Source organism: Vipera berus (genome assembly GCF_964194415.1).
Source record: "Vipera berus genome assembly, chromosome: 7".
Taxonomy (NCBI): Eukaryota; Metazoa; Chordata; class Lepidosauria; order Squamata; family Viperidae; genus Vipera; species Vipera berus.
The window spans coordinates 26,863,465-26,887,735 of record NC_138209.1 but is presented as its reverse complement, the minus strand read 5'-3'; the positions used below and the strand labels follow the sequence as shown (position 1 = coordinate 26,887,735).

At 34.1% G+C, this 24,271-nt stretch overlaps 1 protein-coding gene across 2 annotated transcripts in view; it reads right to left on the bottom strand.

Annotated features, from left to right (window-relative positions):
* FBXW7 (F-box and WD repeat domain containing 7) overlaps positions 1 to 24,271 on the bottom strand; it is a 123,394-nt gene that overhangs the window by 44,646 nt on the left and 54,477 nt on the right. Inside the window, exon 1 of one of the 2 annotated variants that reach the window (XM_081332829.1) lies at positions 16,403 to 16,642. The exons of the other annotated variant lie outside the window; for it this stretch is intronic. Within the exon in view, the coding sequence (XP_081188955.1) occupies positions 16,403 to 16,549 (147 nt within the window). The 5' untranslated portion in view covers positions 16,550 to 16,642. Of the gene's footprint in view, positions 1 to 16,402; positions 16,643 to 24,271 lie in introns of those variants that run through there. 2 annotated transcript variants of the gene reach the window in all.

Genomic DNA, 24,271 nt, shown 5'->3' with positions numbered 1-24,271 from the left:
ACTTGTGTAGCATAGTTTAATGGACCCCTCTGTTTCATTTTATTATGACAAATTCTCCAAAATAGGTAACGTTCAGGGAAAAGCTGATATTAAATAAGACAATAACATTAAAATTAACATGCAATTAGGCTTTTGTCTCATAGTAAGAAGGGAAGAAATGCAAGTCCACCATTTACACACAGAACTGAGGTGCCTAGATTAATAGTCTTGTCAAAAACAATTAATTATTTAAAGCTAACAACTTTCCAGTAATAATAATAAATAAATCAGGGACAAACAGGAATCAAGTGAGGATAAAGGAATAAAAAATACTCTTGAGTTGTTAGAGAAGGCAATCAGCTCCCTCAAGCTGCAACCTAAGTAAGTGCAGATGATTTACTTTTAAATAGTTGTCAAGAACAATTTTTAAAATTTAAAGTTAGCAAATATAAAGGCTAATTTATTAATTATAAAAATTGTATAAGAAGGGGGAGGAAGAAAACTTATTAGGAAGCCAAAATCCAAAACTGAGGAACTAATATTGAGTTCTAATCTATAATTTCTTCATTACCGGTATCTTTTAATAAAATAGTTGCTCCATTTATGCTGATATAGTCGAGAATTTTGAAAGCATAGACTATCATCTGAATGTCTTAAAACTGCCATGGTGGTTTAGAAAGACAGACAGGCAGGCAGGCAGACAGATTCAGAGCTGTACTATATAATATTATATAGAAGGTACATTACTTAAAATGAGCCCTTAAAATGAAGTCTAAAATGGATATATAGTTGTCATCTCGCTTATTTTGGTAAAAAAAAAGAACAAAAAATCTTTATTTTCTTTGCTATCTCCAGTTAAAGGATGAATGTTGGGAAAGAAGAAAGCTATTCCTATAGTTTGCACTAGCAAAGGTCTTGCAACAGTTTTACACCCTTTACTGATAGTCCTTGTTCTTGGTTGTTGCTATTAATGGCTAGAATAGTTGCAATAAGAGCATCGTTATGAATTGTCATGGAAAAAGCAGTCTACATTCCATATATAAATGAGACCTGGGTAGACCAGAAGGCCAGTGTTTGTGTTTCAAAATTGTGCCTGTCTGGATTTCCAGAGCAAAGAAGATGAGGTAGTGGTTGTCATTTGGGAAACCTTTATGGCTTTCAGAGGTTCTGTAATGCGTTTAAACTGGATGCGAAACCTTGATGCAAAAGATAATTATATCTACAAGTTGGCAGTGGAATCCCTAAATTTGATAGTCCTTGAAGATTTTATCATGTCTCTGGATAATACAGAATATAGACCTATTCTATCAGTTATGATCCTGATTGAAAAACATTAAGATCCTGTAGTTTCCTAAAAGAAACACATGATCTGTTTTTTTTATCTCGGGGCATTGCAACATGATTTGAAGATAAAGATGTTACCATTATTCCTCTGCCATAATCAGATTAGTTTTTAATTGTATTGCAGCTTGCTAGTGCTACTCCACCCTTAATTAGGTAGAACCATTAGATAGGTCTGCCCCAGGCAGTAATGGACCTGGAGGATTTCAGCAAGAGCTTAGGGTTTTTCCTAAGGATCTGGTGAGCTGTTCATCTAGGGCCGTCAGTCCTCTGAGGTATGCCAGATTAAAAATAAGATACCAGAATTTCAGGAATGCTACTATAGAGGTATTAGGTAAAACAAAATCTTAAAAGCTTGTCCAAGTTCCTATATTAGAGATTACATTGCTGTAATAGAGCAGTAAAATATAATTATATGCTGTTATCACATCCACATATACTGTAGGTTGCAAACAGCCCTTTTTCAGATGAACCTTTCCTTGGATTACTCAAATCACAGAATCCAAAGCAGTATGGTGAAAAAAGTTCTCAAAAATGCTTACAAAATTATTTTGACTAAGCAGTTCAAAGTAAAAATATTTACTTTTTGCTTGGTTAGCTGAGAAGGTTTTATTGTGTGTCTTTTAAGGAAATAGAAGGTACAGTATACTTGGGCTTTCATGGCTAAGGAAGGACTTGAACCCCGTCTCTCGCTTTCTAGCCTGGTGCCTTAACCAGTAGACCAAAGTGGTATTGCATTATCTTACAGTTATAGATGTACATAATATATGGTTAGACTACGTCTTATTACAGATCACCTTCTGATCAGGAAATACTGCAAATCCAAGAAAAATGAAGCAGGGAAATTATGTTCTGTTTCATATGCCCATTGTCTGTTGTGACATTATTTTTCTTTAAAAAGAAAACAAAATCCTACTTTAATATATATTACCTTATCCAAACTGTGATCCCTCTGAAGTAATTATAAAAATAACAAATCTCTAGAATGCAGAGGTCATAGCAATTTCTTTGAAGTTTTTTTTAACTTATTATCATTCACTGTCTTATAAAAGTTCATACAGATTAACACTTTAACTAAAAAGGTAAGTTAACAAATTCATCAAAAATCAAATCAATTATTTTTTCTATGTTGAAAGACTAGAAAATACTCCTCAAGCTGATGGGCAAAATTTATTTAAAGAATTTCTATCCATGACTTATAAAGTAGAGGGCTTTTCAATCTGTATTTCTTGCCCCTGGCAAGAAAACAAGCCTCTTCTTACTCTGATAAAAGACTTAGTCATGGAGAGACCCTGATTCACAAGCACTACACTTTCACTTTTTTCATAGAAGGTCTTTCCCTGGCCATTAACTAAGATTTTTTTTGGGGGGGGGTTGTTAGATTTTTTTTTAATCCCACCTTTTATTATTTTTATAAATAACTCAAGGCATTAAACATACGTTTCTTCCTTTACCTATTTTTCCCTAAGAACCCTGTGAGAAAAATTGGGTTGAGAGAGTGTGTTATTGGTCTAAAGCAGGGATCAGCAACCTGAAACAGTGAAAGAGCCACTCGGAACCGGTTCCCTCACAAAAGGAAAAACTGGGAGCCGCAAAAAATGTGTGCACATGCACGTACATGCGCGCATGCGCAGAACAGGGTTTGACTGAAGAGTGGAGCCAAGGCGAGATATGCACCTACCCTGCATATTTGAATTGATTGGTTGAACTTCTTTAGTCCCACTTTTTTTTTTTGGACTGCACATGTCAGAGGACTGGGAGCTGCAGGAGACGGCTGAAAGAGCCGCATGCGGCTCCGGAGCCGCGGGTGCAGACCTGTGGTCTAAAGTCATTCAGGCATCTTTCATGCCTAAGGAAGGATTAGAACTCACAGTTACTATCTTTTAACAACTAAGTTGAATTCAATGTCTTTTTAGAGTAGGAGCGGGAAATGTTTTGTAATCTTGTGTCAGGATCTTTTGAAGCAACTTGCTTTTTTATTATTTAACAGCAAAATCTCCCTCAATTCATCTAAACCAGGGGTGTCAAACTCGCAGTCACGCGATGTGTTGCAACGTGTCATGACTTCTTTTCCATTGCCGGCAATGGGGTGGGCGCGGTTTCACCATGACGCATCCGGCCTGCAGGCCAGCAGTTTGACACCCCTGATCTAAACAAACTCAAATATAACAGATGACAAGTTCAAAGCTAATAAAGCTTTTATCTTGAAAGGTCATGGTTACTTAAATTACTTTTGGTAATTTATATTGGTAATTTTTAATTCTGACTATATCATTTCTCTATATTTTTATAATGTCAACATATTTATTATTATTTTTGTCTCATACTACTTTAAAATATAAAGTTTGTATTTCTTTTCTTAATGATGTTGCTAAGAAATAAATCAAATTTAACAGAATCTTTCAATTTATGCATGACTAGTTTATACTATACTTTGGACTTTGCATAAATTATTAAATAATTAATTCAAGCCATTATTGATCATTTTGGAGTTTTAGGACAAAAATGTTTCTAAAGGATGTCTACTGATTGCAGCTATTAATAGAATTATATGAATATCATCTAATAGAATATGATCTAGAATATTTATGCAAGCAATTTGTTTAAATACATTCAGTTTAATATTAGAAAAAGTCAATCTTCAAGTAGAAACAACCGCCCTGCCCCAAAATGGGAAGATGTTGATCTGAGTAAGATTTTTGGTTCAATACTCTCTATTTCTTTATCAGCAGTGGCTCTGTAGTCCTCTGAAATTCTGAAACTGAACGTGTTTGGGTTCTACATAGGTCCTTTTATGTGTAAAGGTATATTTTACAATTGTCTTATGATTACTTCCCAAATTTATCATTATCATTTTTTATTAAAATATTTGTGCTTTGCTTTTTAGTGAGATAATAAAGGCTAATAGATAATGAATAAGTCACATCATCAAATAGGAAAATTTAGTAGGCAGTTGTGCAAACAGGCCATTTTCCACTTTCATGTGTTAATTTATATTCTAAAAAGGGTTTCCAAAAGCTGAATACCTCTCAAGCTCTGAATTCATAGGCTGACCTTAGTCTTTCTCAGAATGATTTTTAATGTAGTCTGCTATCAGCAAAATCCGTTTAAAACACATGCCCCATCTGCCACTTTCCCAAATGCAAAAGAACTTCTTATACTTGCAGACAGTGCAGCTTCTGCCTGCTTCACTCTTCTAAATACCAGCTGTATGATAATGAGCAAAAACAGCCGAAAAATACTGCACAATAACAAAGCTGGTACGAAATGGGCAAAACAACGCTCCCACTCAAAGCAGCAGTGGCAGCATGAACTTTACAGATTATCCATTGAACAGAGATGGGGGAGGTTTGGGGGGGAAAAGAAAAGGGCCTGTACAGATAGTTAAAGAAGGGAGGATCCATGGGAAGAATGAAACTCAAGAAGGGGTACAAGTGCTGAATGAAAAGCCTAAATTCTAAGGTACTTTTGTTAATATGCATGAATCAGTTCTTCACATTTTACACAGCTTATTTCTGATGTACTATGATATGCCAATTGCCATACCGATCATTTACATATTCAGTCTATTTCCAAAAAAGGCAGAAATTTCCTATAAAAGTTGTCTATTCACAAATTATCATTGGGATCTACAGAGGGTATGATGAAAGCAATATTTATAAATTACCATACATTATTTGTCATAAAGTTTTCTATTTTCAGTGAGAACGCTTCTTTTTATTTATCTCCCCTTTCAATGATTGCAAAGGCTCCCTAAAAGGAACAAAAAGTATTTTCAATATATGCTTCAGCTTCAGCTTCAGCAAAAGTTAAGCTTTGTTTTTTAAAATCATACATACTTGCTCAATTCTTTGATTACTTGAAAATCCAACCATGTTAAAAGCATGTTTATGTTAAGTATTCAAATATCTTACAATCAGTATAATCATAATTTATATTACTAGTCATGAAAGATAAAAATTATGGCACCCACTGAAGCAGAAGGCAATCATCATCATCATCATCATTATCATCACCACCATCGTCAACATCATCATCATCCTTTGTTTGGGAGCTTTCCAGATTTATCTTGCCAGTATTAATGACGCTGGATTAGGATAAAGTTAGATCCAGCAATGCATATAATTTCAGTGTTTGAATTGTAAAACTATTGAAGACCATGGAGTCCAGGAAATATGTAAAATCTGTATACTACATACAGTTGCAAGAAAAAGTATGTGAACCCTTTGGGATTACGTGGAGTTTTGCATGAATTGGCCATAATTTTTTTTTAATCCCATTTATATCCCGCCCTTCTCCGAAGACTCAGGGCGGCTTACAATCTAAGCACAAATCAATGTGCTTAGCAATAGCCTTCATTCTATGTATATGCCTGCTTATTAGGGCTTTCGGGGGGACCCCAAGCGGCATTATTACAAAGTCAGCTAATTGCCCCCAACAATCTGGGTCCTCATTTTACCTACCTCGGAAGGATGGAAGGGATGGAAGGCTGAGTCAACCTTGAGCCTGGTGGGATGCGAACCTGCACTAATTGCAGGCAGCTGGTGTTACTTAAGGAGGCATTAGCCCACTGCTCCACCAAGGCTCTAAACGTCATGTAAGTCACAACAATAGAAAAACACAGTCTGCTTAAAATAATATTACACAAAAATTAGCTGTTGTCATGTTTTAACTGAACATAAGATGGAAGCATTCACAGTGCAGGGTGGAAAAAGTATGCGAACCTTTGGACTTAATAACTGGTTGACCCTCCTTTGGCAGCAATAACCTCAACCAAACGTTTCCTTTAGTTGCAGATCAGACCTGCACAACGATCTGGAGTAATTTTGGACCACTCCTCTTCACAAAACTCTTTCAGTGTAGCAATATTCTTGGGATGTCTGGTGTGAATCGCTCTCTTAAGGTCATGCCACAGCATTTCAATCGGGTTGAGGTCAGGACTCTGACTGGGCCACTCCAGAAGCCGTATTCTGTTCTGTTGAAGCCATTGTTTTGTTGAATTACTTGTATGCTTTGGGTCATTGTCCTGTTGCATCACCCATCCTCTGTGGAGCTTCAGTTGGCGGACAGATGGTCGTACGTTTTCCTACAAAATGTCCTGATAAACTCTGGAATTCATTTTCCCATCAATGACAACAATCCGTCCAGGCCCTGAGGCAGCAAAGCAGCCCCAAACCATGATGCTCCCTCCGCCATGTTTTACAGTGGGGATGAGGTTTTGATGTTGGTGTGCTGTGCTTTTTTCTCCACACATAGTATTGTGTGTTTTTCCCAAACAACTCAATTTTGGTTTCATCTGTCCACAGTATATTTTGCCAGTAGTGCTGTGGAACATCCAGGTGCTCTTTTGCAAACTTCAAACGTGCTGCAATATTTTTTTGGGACAGCAATGGCTTCCTCCGTGGTGTCCTCCCATGTACTCCATTCTTGTTTAATGTTTTCCTTATTGTAGATGTGTCAACAAAAATGTTAGCATGTGCCAGAGATTTCTGTAGGTCTTTAGCTGACACTCTAGGATTCTTCTTTACCTCATTAAGCATTATGCGCTGTGCTCTTGCAGTCATTTTTACAGGACGGCCACGCCTAGGGAGAGTAGCAACAGTGCTAAACTTTCTCCATTTGTAGACAGTCTGTCTTACCGTAGACACATGAACATTTTGGAGATACTTTTGTAACCCTTTCCAGCTTCATGCAAGTCAACAATTCTTGATCGTAGGTCTTCTGAGAGCTCTTTTCTGCGAGGCACGGTTCACATCAGACAGTGCTTCTTGAGACCAGTAAACCCAAAACAGGTGTGTGTTTTTAAAGGGCACGACACCTGCAGCAACACATCCAATATCATCACACTGGTTGGAGTCAAGGTTGGCTCACTCCTGGCTCCAATTAGCTCTTGGAGAAGTCATTAGGCTAGGGGTTCACATACTTTTTCCACCCTGCACTGTGAATGTTTCCATCTTATGTTCAATTAAAACATGACAACAGTTAATGTTTGTGTAGTATTATTTTAAGCAGACTGTGTTTTTCTATTGTTGTGACTTACATGACGTCTAGAGCGCATTTTATGGCCAATTCATGCAAAACTCCACGTAATCCCAAAGGGTTCACATACTTTTTCTTGCAACTGTATTACATTAATTCCGAGAAACCTTATTTGAACCAAGGTATATATCTACACAATTACAGTGAAGTATGTATATTGGCTGATATTTTTCTTATCTCAATGTTATTATTTTTTCTTAAAATGTAGTTTTACTTTAATGGTTATAGAATAACTGCTTTGGCCCTTTTTCGTTAACTATTTACAATAAATGTAGTTTGTATTGTACAATCCTGACTTCTACATATAGTATTTTTCATTATATACTGCATTAGAAACATATAAATCCAATCAAATTAGTATGCTAATTATAATATCTAAATGATCACCAGTCCTCAAAGACTGCCAAGCATATCATAGTCCAGGGTCCCCAACCCACGGTCCGTGGACCAGTACTGGGCCGCAGCATACCATCAACTGGGCCACAAAAACAAGTGAAGCCCCATCCATGGGATGCAAGCAGCATGCAAAACCACGCCCCCTCCAGTCCGCAGAAAAACCTCTCTTCACAGAACTGGTCCCTGGTGCCCAAAAGGTTGGGGACCTCTGTCATAGTCAATACTTTATAAAAAATAATAAATTTTCATTAATCACTGCTAGGGAAGAAAAAGACATATTAGCAGTTTTTCTTTTCTCAGTATATCTGTGAAAGAAATAGAGAAAAGAGTATGAAGGAATGAATACCAAAAATACTGAATTATTTTTCTGTTTGTTCTTTTTTTAAAAAATACATTGGATTATTAATTTAACTAGATCTTTATTCTGAGTAGATAATATAAATACTAATTTTTCTTATTAATTTTTAGAATATGTTAATTAAGACTTATTTATATATTTCTTTCTTACCATCAAATCAGTTTAGGTCAAATAGAAGAGAAAGAAAATAGAAAAATTAGCATTAGTTTAATAAGATTATTTTTCCATACCAATCTACCTAATAATACTTTGAATACAATATTTAAATCCTAAAATTTGCAAGGGATATACATAATTTTTGCAAAGACAGAATTTAATTTAACAAAGTATAATTTCTGCAACGTTCTCAAAATACTTGCAGAATTTGTACCAATTCATCTCAACACTATTTTATAATAGTGTTGCAGTGCCCCTACATGTTCACTAATGGAAAAGCATGTAAGTTTATTATTAAACAGCATCTAAATGTCTCAAAAATTGCTAGTACTTGCTAAGTACTAGAACAATATTTTAATAATGCATTTATTCCTGCTCTACTGCATGTGAAAACAACAATATATAATGCAATAGCAAGCATTAATTTATCTAAATGAAAAATTGAGATATTAATATTTAGAAAAAATAGTCTAGATGTTGCTAACTTCTATAGATCTGATTTCAATATTCAACCACCTTGTTTCATATAAGTAAGGCTTTCATGGCCATGACAGTTTTGTTTATAAATTGGGATCAACAATGGTAGTCTGATATTCAGAAACCATGCTCCAATTTCATCAGAATTAGAACAATGCCAGTTGAACTGAATGTTTTGTAGCTATTAGTTCACTGCATGTGGAAAATCTGTTGCAGACTCTAAGAAACTGTGGGAGATTCCTGGGGGGATTAGATAGTACTGAACTGCTCTTGTTGAATTTGTAGTTATTCCAAGGATGCAAATAATTTGATAGTTATATATAACATCTCTCTAGATAGAATCCATGCACTTCATTGTTAAGCAGTCAAGCTGAGAACAATGAAACAAGTTTAAGCAATACCAAATATACTTTTTAAAAACCACAAGTAGTCCAATTAAAAACAAATAAAAACTTAATGGGTACAGTCTGCAGAAATAATGAAATTAAGTTTTTTTTTATTAACTTCAATTGCTTTCCCAGAATAATTTAGAACTTTTCTCTGCTGCTGGATGTCTTGTAATCTAATGTAGGAGATTCCTCCCATAATATACTAAGACATGAATTGAGGCTTGTTAGAAATGCCCCAAAACAGAAAAGCTATTTTTAGGTATGTCAGTATTTAAAAGGAAAGGCAAAAGTCTGTAGGACTACTGGAAGGAGAAACAAGTGGGAAAGTAATGAGTAAGAAGGCAGAATGTCTTATTCAAATTTATATATTTTCTCAGAAGAAAAATAAAGCACTAATTCTCCATCATTAGTTGAAGGAGATAGCTGCTCAGGATAAACAAGGAGAAAATAAAAGAACAGATAATTTACATCATAGGGAACACCAGCAGAGAATATGGCAGAACTAAAATCTTTGAAAATTACTTGGAATGGAAAAATGGAGGAAAGCAAATGTTGCTCTATCTTCAAAAGAGTCCCCCTTTTCTGACAAAGTTAATACCTTAACAGATTGGGAAATAGGCTGGGGACATAAAACACTATGACTTCAGGAATACATTTAGTGAAGTTTCTCATAATATCCTAATAAAATAATATAGACTAAGTGACAGAACAAATGGATTGCTTGCTTCCTGAGTGCTCAGAAGTGCATTCACGTCAGATTGGAGAGTGGTATGAATTGTAGCATCAATTGGAGGCTCAGTGTGGGATCCTATGTTATTTATCATTTTTAATGATCTGGGCGAAGAGTTTGAGAGAATGGCTGTCAAATATGCAGGGCACAAAAGCAAGACAAGTGACTAACTCTTAAGAAGTTTCAAAAAGATCTAAACAAGCTTGAACAGGCAGATGAAATGAACAGAAACATAAAGTTTTGTGTCTGAGAAGAAGAAAAAATTGAGATACAAATAGAGAATGAGGGAGTTTTTGGTTAGCATGTGAAAGGGATCTGAATGTTCTAGTACAGGGGTGGGCCGGTTGCATCATACGGAGGTCGCGCCCACCCCAGCTCCGGCAATGCAAAAAAAAAGTCACATGATGCGGCAAGTTTGACGTGTTCTAGTAGATCACAAACTGAACATGAGCCAACAGTTGGTGGTTAAAAAGGGATATGTTAGCTGAGCATAGAATCCAAAGTAATTTCCTTACTCTTTTCTGTCTTGGTCAGGCCCTACTTGGAATACTGTTTCCATATTATTGCAAACATATGGCTAGGAAAAAAGATAATCTTATAAATTTTGGGTTAATTTCTTAATGTGTAATAAATATATAAATTTATTTATTTATTTTATTTTTAATTCCAAAAACATTTTATTAGTTATGGAATAAATATTGGCTGTTTCTGATTTTTTATATTTTCAGTGACCTGTTTTAGAAGGTAGATACAAACTATACAAAAACATCAAAGAATTAAATACATTCATTGTATATTATATTATTCCATACTGTAGACTAACAAATATAGTTTCTAATAGTTTTTTATTTTTGAGTGCATGAAAGCATGCAAAATTAATATTACAATTACAGAAATTATTAACTTAGGTAAGCATTTTTAACAAATTATTTAGAGCAGTTATTTCTAAACCTTAATATTGATGATACTTTTTAAAATCAAAAGTGTTGCAGACCTTTATAATAGTCATACTTCTATTCAACTTAAATAAGGACAAAAATCTGAATTCATAAACTCCAGAAATCATGAACAATTCTTTTCAATGAATATATATTTTATATAGTCAGAAGAACATCAACATGCAAAAGAAAATAGTTGTGAGAATTTATTCAATCGTTATATTACAAGGTCATCATTAAGGTCTAAAAGGTTTCTACCCTTCCATTCACTTTCCCAATAAACAGACCTTTTATTTAACAAAGGATAATTAAGAGGCTAAAACATAAGAACGTTTTTATGAGTTCAAAACACGGGCCTATGTACTTATTTTATTGTTAGGATGAGAAAATCTTTTCCATGTGTTTAGAGAAGGCTGCCCAATTACTGCTGAGGGAAGGGGACCAATAGATTCAGGTGATGCTGTGGCTCCTATGAGATTTCTGAACTGACCACTCAGGCAAACAGACAGCTTTTCTGTCAGCAGTAACCAGGAAGCTGAAGGAATCTCCAGCTGTGTTGATGTTGATAGTGTGACTGATATGAGATGTGTGGGTAATCCTGGGGGCATCTTTTGCCCCTTATTCAGTGAAGCCCCTTCTTCAATGTAGCCTCTATCTCCCAACTCCACTATTAAGGAAAGTGCAATGAGAAAGCCTATAATATACACATGGGGAGAAAGACTGAAGGAGTATTAAATACAAACTTTTTAAATTACAAAAAATATCCTCTACAAGGACATCTTGTCTAAGCAAGAATTTGCCCATTTTATGCTTTATCCAGGACAGTTTATGATTGTCTCCACTTGAGAGAAGGGGGTTAGATCATAGAAAAGGGCCATTTGGGGGCTATCCCATTCTATCAAATGCTCAGGGCCACAAAAATACTCTCTCTGTTATTATTTAGGAAAGAGGTGAAGACTATCATCTTTCTTTGGGTTTAAATGTAGGTAATAGTTGGATAGCATGTTATTATATATTGTCCTGATCATTGTTTAAGTATATACTAAGCCTATGTTTAAGTCTTTGTTTTTTGTGTTGATTTTGTAGGTGTTTTTTTAAAAAAGAACTTTGTTTTATACTGATTATTGTAAAGAACCTAAGAGCCTATGATTGGGCAGTGTACAATATTTGTAAAATGAGTTAATATGAACTATATGTAAGAATTGGCAGTGCTACTTTGAAAGTACATATAAGGTCAACCATTTACTTCTCATATGTATATGCAAGCAAAAACTGAAAATCTAGATCAATAAATCAAAATTGCATCAGTCCAGACATTAGCTTTTACATTATCCTTATCTTGAGATCCTTAAGCCAACCCTTGCACCGTAAACATTTCTAAACCCTGTTTCACCTATCTGATAAAGTAGTAGTTAAACTGAATGTAAATTTGAAAATTCGGTATATAAAATTATGTCAATAATAATCCTGTTCAGGAAGAAGACATATTCTCAAGGAACAAAATCAGTAACATATGGAACCAGTAAATAATTAAAACCTAAAATGAAACTAACATCAACATAATATTGTTAGCATCAAAGAATAGGTCTGCAATAAACACTTCTTTCTTAAGTGCAAGGAACTGTGCCAAAATTATGAATTAATACCCATCTTGGAATTAGGGAACCTCTTAAAATGGGTTGTTGAAGAACAACGTGCTATGAGAAAAATGTGAATGGAATGCAACTACACTAAAGCAAATAGCCAAGACTGCTTGCATTCTTGTCAGCTGTTGGCATTATCATGAGAAGAAAATGTATAACAGTGTTATTAATAGCAACTTGCTTTCAGGAATGTCTGCCATTTGTATGTAGCTCAGAACAATTAGAACTGCATATTTATTTATGCACCACTAAAATACTAACAATGCATTCCATGGCAAATATTTAATAAAACAGATGTGACAGTCTGTAATTTAGTATTTGCAGAGAAAATGTTAAATAAGTCTGACTTCTTTCACAGGACTATATGAATTTTTTCTCTGCAAAGTGATCTTAAAGGTCCTCTTCCCTCAAGGTAAAAAGGGATGAATTCTGAATTTCAGAGGTAGAATCTTAATGCCTGACGGTTAAAATTCTGCAAACTAAGAAATAACTTTTTTCAAATTTCATCAGATCACACACAATGAAATGCTTTATCAGCATGTATTTTTATAAAAGTATATTTAATATAGTAAAAGTGCAGTATTACAACATAGTGTGTACCTATACAAGTTGACCAAATTAAATTTAATTTCCCTGTAGTTATATGTATGTTTTTCTAAACATTGTTTGAATTCCGTAAACTTTGTGAGCTACTGAAGCCTATAATAAATCCTTTTTTTTCAAATGAATAGTTTAGTTTATAGTCTTTATCCAAGAATGTAAACTTGCTATGGTCACAAATAATTCATCTTTTTTAGGCTGGCACTCTATAAGGATTCTCATGATTGGCAATATGCAGTGACTCGGACAAGTCTGGCATTAATAAAAAGTTAAAGAACACAAAACCAGGGCATATGTTTCGGTGAGATCAACTAATGGAGAAGCTATTCAGATTGAAAGAGATGGAAATAAAAAGTAGGAGCTGCCAAACAGTACACTTTTTTAATGTAAATGCTAATCTTTGATTCATTGAACAATGTTTTGGGGATGTTAACTATGAATCCAAGCAGAGATTGAAAACTTCTAGAACAAAGTTGGCAGTCTGATGTTTATGTTACCTGCCAAGTGTATTTTTGTTCGAAGAGGTAGTAATCAATCAATCAATCATTAAATGAGGTTACAAACATTTCCTTTTCAGCTCATCATACTTTTGTCCCATGCAACTTTTGCGTATTAAATTTTAGTTTTGAAATTAATATAATGCGCACATTTCACAGATTTATTAGTGATAAACTTTATTTTAGTAGGATACCGTACCAATTTATTATAAAATAAAATCTGAAGGCTGCTACAGTTCAATGACTAGTTTCAGAATAGACTCAGCTATTCAGGTTAGGGAGAAAATTAAGCTGGGAAAGTAGAGGACATTTCAGAAATAAGAAAGATAAGCAAAGTCTATTTTACTCATCTGCTTTCCAGTACCCTAAGATAGCTATGTGCCTCCATTTGGCTCTGCTTGATTGTTGCAAGTATAGACATTAACATTTTATGAAGTTATTACTGTTTTGCAATACTGAAAAGAGTAAACTTAAAATTGTAACACTTTCAATATGAACTTGTTATAAGCGTTTTTTCAGTGTTTTTCACTAACTATACTACATAGTATTAAGAATGCAAAAGCAATTCCTATAAAGGTCAAGTTTAAAGATTGTCCATAAATGCTACATTTATCATTATCTACATGTCACTAATGATATTATCAAGAAAACCTTTTGGAACTTTAGCTTTATAGAGCAAATAATTCTCCCAAATGTTACAAATTATACATAAATTTTACTGGATTGAATTATGCATAAAAAAGTATGAATAACCAATCATTCCCCCCCCCAATCATTTCAGCATTGTATTACTTTAGGCTGCCACAAAATAAGTATCTATATATCTATTCCTCTTACAGAATTTGCACATGAAAAAAATGGAGCAAAGACAGCTCCATAGGTAACATAGCCTTGTGCCATGTAGGGATTTAAAGTTAATAAACCAACACCCTGAACTGGACCTGGAAGCAAACTGGCACCCAATGCAGCTTGGGCAACAGAGGTGTTATGTGCACCATTCTTTGAGCAACCAAGATTGCTCATGCAGGCGCATTCTGTAGTAGCTGAAGCTTCCAATATTCTTCCAAGACTAGCTCCATTTAATCAGCACTGCAATAATCCAAACAGAAGATGATAGCTATGAAGCTTGCGCTATATTAGCATGTTGCATGTCTGTGTAAGATATACGTTTTTACTTTTAAGTTAGCTGAGTAAAACTACTAACTGCTTAGAGAGATATTAAACAAACAATCAGACTTCATTGTGTAAAATAACAGGTAGGAGACCAGATAAAAATGAAATGACTTCAGTTTCCTGCAGCTTCTAAAATCCACTGAATCATACTGCAAAATTGCAGGCTTTCACAAGAATAGAGATTGCTTCTTTGCAGTGAAATGAGCAAACCAAAATGACAATGTAACTTTCTTTAATATTAATAATAAGCAAGATTAAACTTTCAACCGGGAATTCTAATGTTGAGCTTTTTAAGAAATATTGTATAGCCGGAAGTGAGATTTCATTTAGTTGAGAAATAGTTTTCCTATTATAGATGTTTCAGTTGTGAGCTAGAGACTGCTAAATACCTTTGCATGTTAAAATGAAAAGATCCAGCATTTAATATATATAAAAAACTAGCTAGACCTCTTTATGCTTCTTGATTCAAGTAAAAGAAATATAGATGGTTACTGTTGAGTTCTATGGCCATTTATAGTAATGCGCTCAATGGAAGCTGAATATAACTAGTGATAGAGACACATAAGACTTGAACTGTCAGATCTCCTAACAGAAAGTATTTTTACTGCAAGGATTGCTGTACGCTTTTGCTTCCTATACATGACTGAGTTCACACAAGGAGAAAACTGGTACTATAAAGGTTTAAATAATTAAGAATGTTCAAAATATTGATTATATTTAAGAATTATGTTTTTTTTCCTAAAGAGAAATAGTGTTAACTTTCAGAAGCATTACTAAGCATCGTTACCGCATCTGTTTTAATGTAAGTAAACTGTAGCATACATATCAGGTAACCCCAACTGATAGATCATCCAATCTGCAGTCTAAATGAGAAGGAAACTTTCTAGCATTAAGTGCAAGCAAGATCATTTAAGAAATTATTTTCAGTGATTTCACTGTGTAAATGTTTGAGAGAACAATAGATATCTTGAATTGATATCTAATCACATCATGGGAAATTCATTCAAAATTTCAAGCAAAGCTTAAGAAGTATTTGAGAAATACAAATATACCATATTAAACAACTCATGTAATATAGTGTGATCAAAGCATTTTGCTGAAGTATTACAGTATAGTTTAATTAGAAGTTTTTGGAATTAAGAAATTTAAGATAGACATGAAATATGAAAGCAATGTAAGAAATACATATAATTATTTGACTTTATTAGTAATATTTAAAATTACAGTAACTTAAAAGTTAGCAATTTATTACTGAGAAACCAAATCATTTTATGACATAGAAATGTTCAGTACACTTTAATCATATAAAATATTAATGTTACCATTTCAACAAGGTAAAAAATATATATGTTTCTCAAATAACATGTATTTATTCCTCATCTGTATCAGCATTTACAAAGGAAGTTATCTTGCTGAAACACTGAGGAAATTTCCAGAAAATGCTACACATTATTTTTTTCATAATGTATTTGTTCTTTGACATTTATTTTGAGATTAATAAGCGTGCTAATAAAAAGGAATCAAACCTTCTTAAAGCATATATTATATACTTATTTTTCTTACTATAAAGAAATAATGATTTATGAACTGGAAATATTTACAACCAAGTTACAATACTTGAGATATGTAATTTCATATCTTAGGTATATCCCTTCCCATAGAAGGGGCAAACATTTTAACACTTACCCGTCTACGACAAAAAGGAAGACCTTGGGTAATAATGCTGATGCTAAATATCTTCATCACAGTTTGATGTGGCAAAGGCTCTTTTGTACTTGGAAGATCAAAAGAAACCAAGCCATGATTTAAGGAAGTTTTCCCTGGTTTTGACATTATACTATTGTCACTTGGTCCAAAATTATTTTCAATAAAAGGGCATTACAAAAAAAAATAGTAATACAAAATAGTATCTAGTACAACTGAGGATTTTAAAGCAGAGATTCACTTTTCAGGGCCTGCTTTGCCTTTGTCTCAGTCTCTCCTAGTAAGTGTCTTGACCTGTCTGCTGCTAAGTGAAGTACAAGCTATCCTAGCATAGACAGGAATTATAAACGACTATGGCAACAGACTGTTCCTGCCAATCAAATAGCCATTGGCCCACCCATGCAGTATCACTAACACATATACTATCAACATAAGTGACATGGAAAAAAAAAGCAAATGCTTAGAACTAAAGCAGCTGAGTTACAAAATTAAAGTCAATTATGTCTATTATGGTTCTGATAGATTTAAGTGACACCAGGCTTTAATATTTTCAATTACAACTATTTCAAACAAATACACTATAAATCTTAAACATAGAAGCCATGAATAAATTATATCTATTAGAGCTTCAATTGTACCCGTCTTGGTGGTATGCACACACGTGTCTGTGTAACTCATCTATGTAAGATTTATTTAATTTGAAATATATTTTTATTGTTAGAATAATAAAAGGAAAATATCTATATTAGATTGCAACAGGAGAATAAAGTAGGGAGAAATGAAGAATAAAAACATCATGGGAAAATTTTCTAGTGATATATTTTCCATTTCTTTCCATTTGTTTCTCCAAATGATGACCACAACATGAACATTGTGCTTTACACTGAACACTGAAGATTACTATTATTTGTTTAGTTTATGTATCTTTTTTATCAGTCTCATAGTTTTATTTTAGAAATCAGATTCTGTCTAAAACTCTCTTGCTGTGTAATGTATAGTATATAAGGGAACCACTCCCATTTACATTTGATTACACTTCCATTATGGATATATATTCTCAACTTTGCCTTTATTACATATTCTATAATTTTACTCTCCAATCTGATATTGGCAGCAAGATTCCTTAATATATAATTTTATTAGATGTTGTAACACGAATAAAGAAAAATCCTATCTTCCCATATTCAATCCTTTTTAATCAGAAAATCCAAAAATTACTCATTTTATTTTTATTTTCAAAAGTTAATAAAGGATCTTCAGTCTTTTATAATAGTATTTATTGTTTAATCCCCAAACAAGTCACTTTGCCATTTCTTCAAATTCTGCCATTTCAGTATTTTTCAATCTTTGTGCACGTGCTGTTATCATTTTTTTTTAAAAAAAATCTTCCATAAGTAGTTTCTGGTTGGCTGCTCATAAATCCTAATCAGAAAAGTTATGATTTCACATGATTATTTTTTAAATATTGATCTCAAAAAATTCTTTCATTTCTTTTTACAATCCTCCATTATTGATTCCCTTTGCAGTAAAGTTTGCTTTAGCTTCCCTTTATGTTCTAACTCTCTTCTTGTATGTTAAAGACACTAGATTATTGAAAGTCTGGCAGTATCTCTCCACTTTGCTAATACATGTACCAAGATTTTTAGAAATCCAAAATGTATCTATTCTTCAACAAGATCTTTTTTTTTCAGAGAAGTATATTTTTAGTTACAATTTCTATAGATTTAAAGTTATCCATCATTTAAAAAAAATACCATCAGTTGTTTTTTAATGCCTTTCACAGAGATTCTGTATTTTTGTGGGCAAACTATGCCATTTCAGTCTCCTAAAAAACACCAATTTTCATATGGGAAATCTATTAGTTTTTCATTGTCCTTTAAAGAATATAGCTTTGTTATCATTTGAGGCATATATCACAATCTTGGTTTTTCAAATTAATTTCAACCCCTACATATTTACCATAATCATCAGTCAATACCAGTTTTGATCATAGTTGTGGGTTTATAAACAACTCATTTGCTTACTTGTCCCTGACATAATAAAATGTTGGCTCAAATTTTTATGAATCAAATATTTTTGTCCTTTTACTTACATTTCCAATAAACCAATTATATCTTGCTTTAACTTTTTAAAATAGTGAAATACTTTTTTCTTTTCTGCAAGGTATTTGCCCATTTTGTATTCCACATTAGGCATTTAAAATTGATGTTTACACTGTGAACATAAAAAGTCTACACCTGTAGTGCCTATCACAGTAGTCTCTTCCTCAATCTCTTGCTGCATTTGCTACCTAGATCCTTTCTTTTGAGCCTACTTGTATCTCCTCTATTTTCTCTTTAAATTTTTCAAGGAAATATCCTGCTTCTTGGACTGAGTTAAGTAGAAATCTCTGCTGCTTAAATAGCACTTAGACTTATATACCACTTCACAGTGCTTTACAGCCTTCTCTAAGCGGTTTAGAGTCTGCCCCCAACAATCTGTGTCATCATTTTACTGATCTCGGAAGGATGGAAAGCTGAGTCAATCTTGAGCTGATAAGGATCGAACCCCTGCAATCTAAGCACTGCGCCACCACAGCTTAAACTTAAAACTCTTATGTGTATTTGTTTTAGATTTTTTTCTAACTTATGCAGGAGATCTTCAATTTAAAGAAAAGCATAAGCTACCAGATATATTGCTTCCTGAGTTTTCTATGTCTGTGTAGAGCAAATACATGGGTATTTTATTTACTTATCAAATTTATTTGCCACCCCATCTTGTGGTTCAAGGTGACTCTCAGCATATCTGAAGGAATAAATCTTGAAGGGCATTGTGTTATTCCTATCTGTCGGTTATGTTTCATTTTGTTTTTCAAGTTGCTTTGCATTGATTACCTTATTATTTGTTACAATTTGGCTTTCTTTTGAAGAGATCACTGGAAAAACCTAGAAAAATGCAAGACATTGGGGCATGAGACAGACATTTATTTTTTCAAATACTGCTTTAGCAACATGCAAGAGCTTTTCATTATCTCATGCAGATATTTTAATTTTTAAAAAACACCTTGATTTTACATTTTACTGAAAATATTGCTTACTATTTAATTACTATTACACTCCTATAAGCTGCTCAGGGTGGCACATAAAAATCTCAATATCAGTAAATCTAGTATCTTTCTGCTGTAACATCAGCATCACTCTGTGAAATATCTAAATACAGACTAATCTCATTTTTATGTAGATAGCAGAATGCTAAGAGACTATTACAGGATATATTACTAGAATTAACTCTGCCCCTGTAGGAAATTACCAGGTTGAACCCGAGGAAGGGCTTAAACCCGTCATCAGTCTCAAGTCCCTTTGTGCCCACAAGAGTTCTACGTCCAGTCCACCTTGAATTCCATTTACTCTTACCTGCCACCAATTTGCTTTGACTATTAGTAGTTCAGATTCACGTAGAGAGCATTAGCATACACCTATATTCATTTGAACTGCCTGAATTCTTGATTTTTTGTGCTTGATAGCCCATTTTATTATAATCTCAGGTAAGTGCAATGGTGTTATAATTTATTTGTAAGGGGATTACAAATTAGAAGGAGAAAGGAAAAGTTAATTTCATCCATTCTTTGATTGGTTCAGCAACATAGTAGCAAAATAAGTTTCAGTTAACCAAGTGCTAATCCCAAACTAAATAAATTATCTAGTGGATTACCCTCATTTTTATTTTATTTTTCTATGTAGAGGGTGTGAAATTATCTCAAACAATTCTACATGAAAAGAATGAAAAATGTGTTCATGAAGTAAATTAGTTAAACATGGGAAGTTTATTTTTGTGCATAGAACATCAGCATTTCTTCAAAGAAAACAGCAATTCCTAGTTCACTTCTCCTACCTGCTTTAAATTAGTGTTTCAAGAACATTTGTCCTCATCCTACATTAAAATATTCCACAAACCATTTCAAATATGTGACACAAACCCAGCTGCATCATCTTGTGTTCTTTAAATATTCTAGAAATGTCACTCCAATCCTTATTGGCTATAACATGATTTATGTGTTGATTAAGTTAAACTCTTTGGTTGTCTTAGGATAGTACCAGCTGTTAGAATAACTACTACAGTTGCTCTTGAAGAATTTGCTTGGTGATTGTTTTGTTGTGTACTGGTACACATTTAAAATATATGCAATAATAGAGGCAATCATTCTTTCAGATATATTTAAGATCCTAATTTTTAGTGTAAATCCTCAGAAAGACTCAGAAGTAATAATGCAGAAAAGAAAAATACAGTGTATATCAACAAAAGTATAATTTCCAAATAATGGAAGTAATTTCCACTTTATTCTATCCTGATCAATAGATATACTGATTATTGTATAAAGATGAAGTTAAAGGTGGTTATATCAAATGTGATCATTAAGAGTAAAAGAAGAACAATGGGAACAATCAGTTTACTAGGTAAAAATTATATAAAGACCTTGATGGAAATCGAGGATTTCACTTTCATAAGTAAAGACTGAGATGGGATATGATAGCACTTTTCAAGGATCTGAAAGAATGTAACACAAGGTAAAAACTTTTTTCCCATTGTTCCAGAGTACAGAATATAAACTAACAGTTATAGTTTTTAATTGAATGTTATAAAAACTGTATTTCTGAAAACTGGTAGGCTCTCCTTTGTCAGTTGTGCTCAAAGTCAGTCTAGAGAGCCATCTATCAGAAATGATTTAATTTGGATTTCTATCCCAATTTATACGGTTTAGATCATGGGTGTCAAACTGGCAGTCCATGGGCCGGATGTGTCACGCACAGGCACGCCCACACTGGCTCCGCTAAGGCAAAGAAATATTGTGATACGTCATGTCACATGACGTGATCGAGTTTGACACCCATGGTTTAGATCATAAGATTTAATCACATCACTAACCTTGTAAATCACCTTCAGAAACAGAGCAGGGTAAAAATGATAAAAAATACTACTTTTTTTTTAAAAAAAATTGTTGTTCTCAATCAGTTCCATAAACCAAATAATATAATTTATCTGCCTAACAGCTATTTGAGAATGAACAGAAAGAGAAAACTAGATCAGAAGTCGTTTTAACAAGCAATGGCAGTTGCATAAGACCCTTAGATAAACAGTATCCATGTATTAAGAAAAAAATGCAGATTCTGTAGTAGCTGGAGAAACTGATAAACCAGACTGTTTACCTTATCTTTTTTTTTTCTAGTGAGGAAAGTTCTTGAAATCTGCTGAAATCCCTTCACTGAATGATTTGTGCTGTGTTTGGATGGTTTATTGCACAAAGCCTCATGATCTCTCAATTGCTTAAAAATGGCTGAGGTGGTCCTTTCCTTTGATCCATCCTGATAGACCACAAGTGAAACAGATTAAACATGACTAAGTGTCATGCAGTATCAATATGGCATTTCTTTTTCCTGATTTTTTTATAAACTTAAAGTGTAAGAAGGAAAGAAAACAGTTCTGGCTTCTGAAATAAACAAAGATACTATCTGTAGCTTTATTTTGATAGTACATCAGATGAAGGCTGTCAGCGTTCCATCAATTGAGCAGAAGAGAATGCAATTAGGACACAAACTCTATATGATTCACTAGTGTCAGCTCTTCAAGATAGGCCAGGCCAGAAAACAGACACTGCAAGAATTCTTTGAAGTAAATTATTGTAGGGTACAATAACAGATCTTGAAAGCCTGCCAGAAAGTACCCCATTTAAATTCTTGGAATTACATGAATTACAGAATTCTCCCATTTGCAAACTAAGAAACTATTACAGGGCTTCTCTGTGATCTTGTAGTTAATGTTATTGTGAGTTTAGCTGCAGGAAACTGAAAATATATTTTTTACTTTTCTGATGCAAACTGGTTCCTGCTACTTGTTTTAAGTAAGTTCTTATGTATTATGTAGTTCATATACTATATTATACTATATTATTGCAGTTTCTTCAAGAGTTCTTTAACATCCTCTGTAAATAACTTCCTTCAGATTAGCATTTAAGCTGTTTTATGTGCCTCTGAATAGAAAAGTGAATAACAACTGAATTATATAGGTAATCCTTGTATAACAACCAATCATTCAGTGACTGTTTGAACTTATGATGGTGCTGAGCAAAGGGGACTTACAGCCAGTCTTTATATTGCAGCCATCCCGATAGACATGTAATCATCATTCTAGAGCAGACATGTCAAATTCGCAACATCATGTGACATCGCGCGACATTGCCGGCAATGAGGTGGGTGCGGCTTCTGAGTGATGTGTCCGGCCCGTGGGCCGGGAGTTTGATACCTCTGCTCTAGAGTTTAGCAACCAGCTTGCTATTACAACAGTCTAGCATCCCATAATCACGTGATCAACATTTGCGAAGTCCACTGCTGGCTTCCAACAAGCAGTCAATAGAGAAACCAGCTCGAAGTCACCAATGGTGATCATATGATCATGGGATTCACCTAACCATAGCAATTGGGACTGATGGAACTGCCATTGTAAGCAAGTGCGCTCATGAAATCATGCTTTATGACAGTGTTGCTCAGTGATAATTCTCAATCCCAATTACAATCAGTGAGGACTACCTGTAATAAAAATATGATCCAGATAAAGGTGCCGTAATATACAATTGGAACACATCACTACATATTTGCAGCTTCTAGCTGTTATATGCTGACAATTGACTAGATCTAGAAATTAAGATCTCTTTATTTAGTACAAAGGATCTCTTCTAGTTTCCTAGAGGTCTAATTAACAGAATCTATTAGAAGAAAGATTCCAGTGAGTGCTCTTTGTTCAAATTAAAAATCTATATAAAGACAACTTTAACTGGCTTGTTTATGTTTATTTCCTCCAATTCATCCTATGTAAAGAGCTTCTTGCTTTTCAGTAGGGCAGTTTAAAAGTATTATTTTTAAATGACTTTTGTCTTTTTAAAGGTTCTTAAAGATTTTTTGTTGTATTGTTTTTAATTTTGCACATTGCTCAGAGTCACATTTATGAGATGACCAGCTATATAAATTTACAAATAAATTTACTTTGATGTCCGTCAGTTATTTTATCAGTGTGAGAAATAATTCACACAAATTAGTGGATGACACCATTCACTCATCATATCTGACTGAAATCAAAAGGAATCTTACTTTTGGGTACTTCAAAGAATAAAGGCAAAAGCTCTGAGGAAGGAAATTGAGATTGTAAAGTTAAGTCCAATTATTATGGTTTGTCTGGATAATTCAGTTCTGCACACAGAACTTTCAAGATAGAAACATAACATTGTCCTCAGATGTCAACATTTTGTGGCTAGATGAACATGACACTGTTATGACAGCAATTTGCCACAGTCTTCTTCGAAGAGGTTTTCTGAATTCTTAATTTAGTATATAGGCCTAGCATTCATTGACGGTCTCTGATACAAATACTAATTAACTTAATCCTGTTTAGTTTCTGAGTCCAGACAAGTCTGGCACCTGTTCATAGTCAGCATCGTCTTTTTTCAACTGATGAGATCTTGCACTTTTTTAGTTCCGTTTTGCTGTCCTATACCATCTTGGTTCAGCATTACAAAAATATTCCCCTTCTTCAATGTACCGTATATACTTGAGTATAAGCTGAATTTTTCAGCCCACTTTTTGGGCTGAAAAATTCCACTTCGGCTTATACTCCAGTCAACAAAAAAAACTTACCGAGGACTTGTGCGCGGCCGAGGCTTTGGTGCTTCCGGGATCGCCCGCACCTCTCCCAAGCCACCGCCGTCCGAGACCTGCCGAAGTTTGGGGAGGTTTGGGGAGGTGCGCGCGCACCTCCCCAAACTCCGCGCCTTGCCTGCCTGCTTCTTTCCGCAGCGGAAAGAAGCAGGCAGGCAGGGCGCGGAGG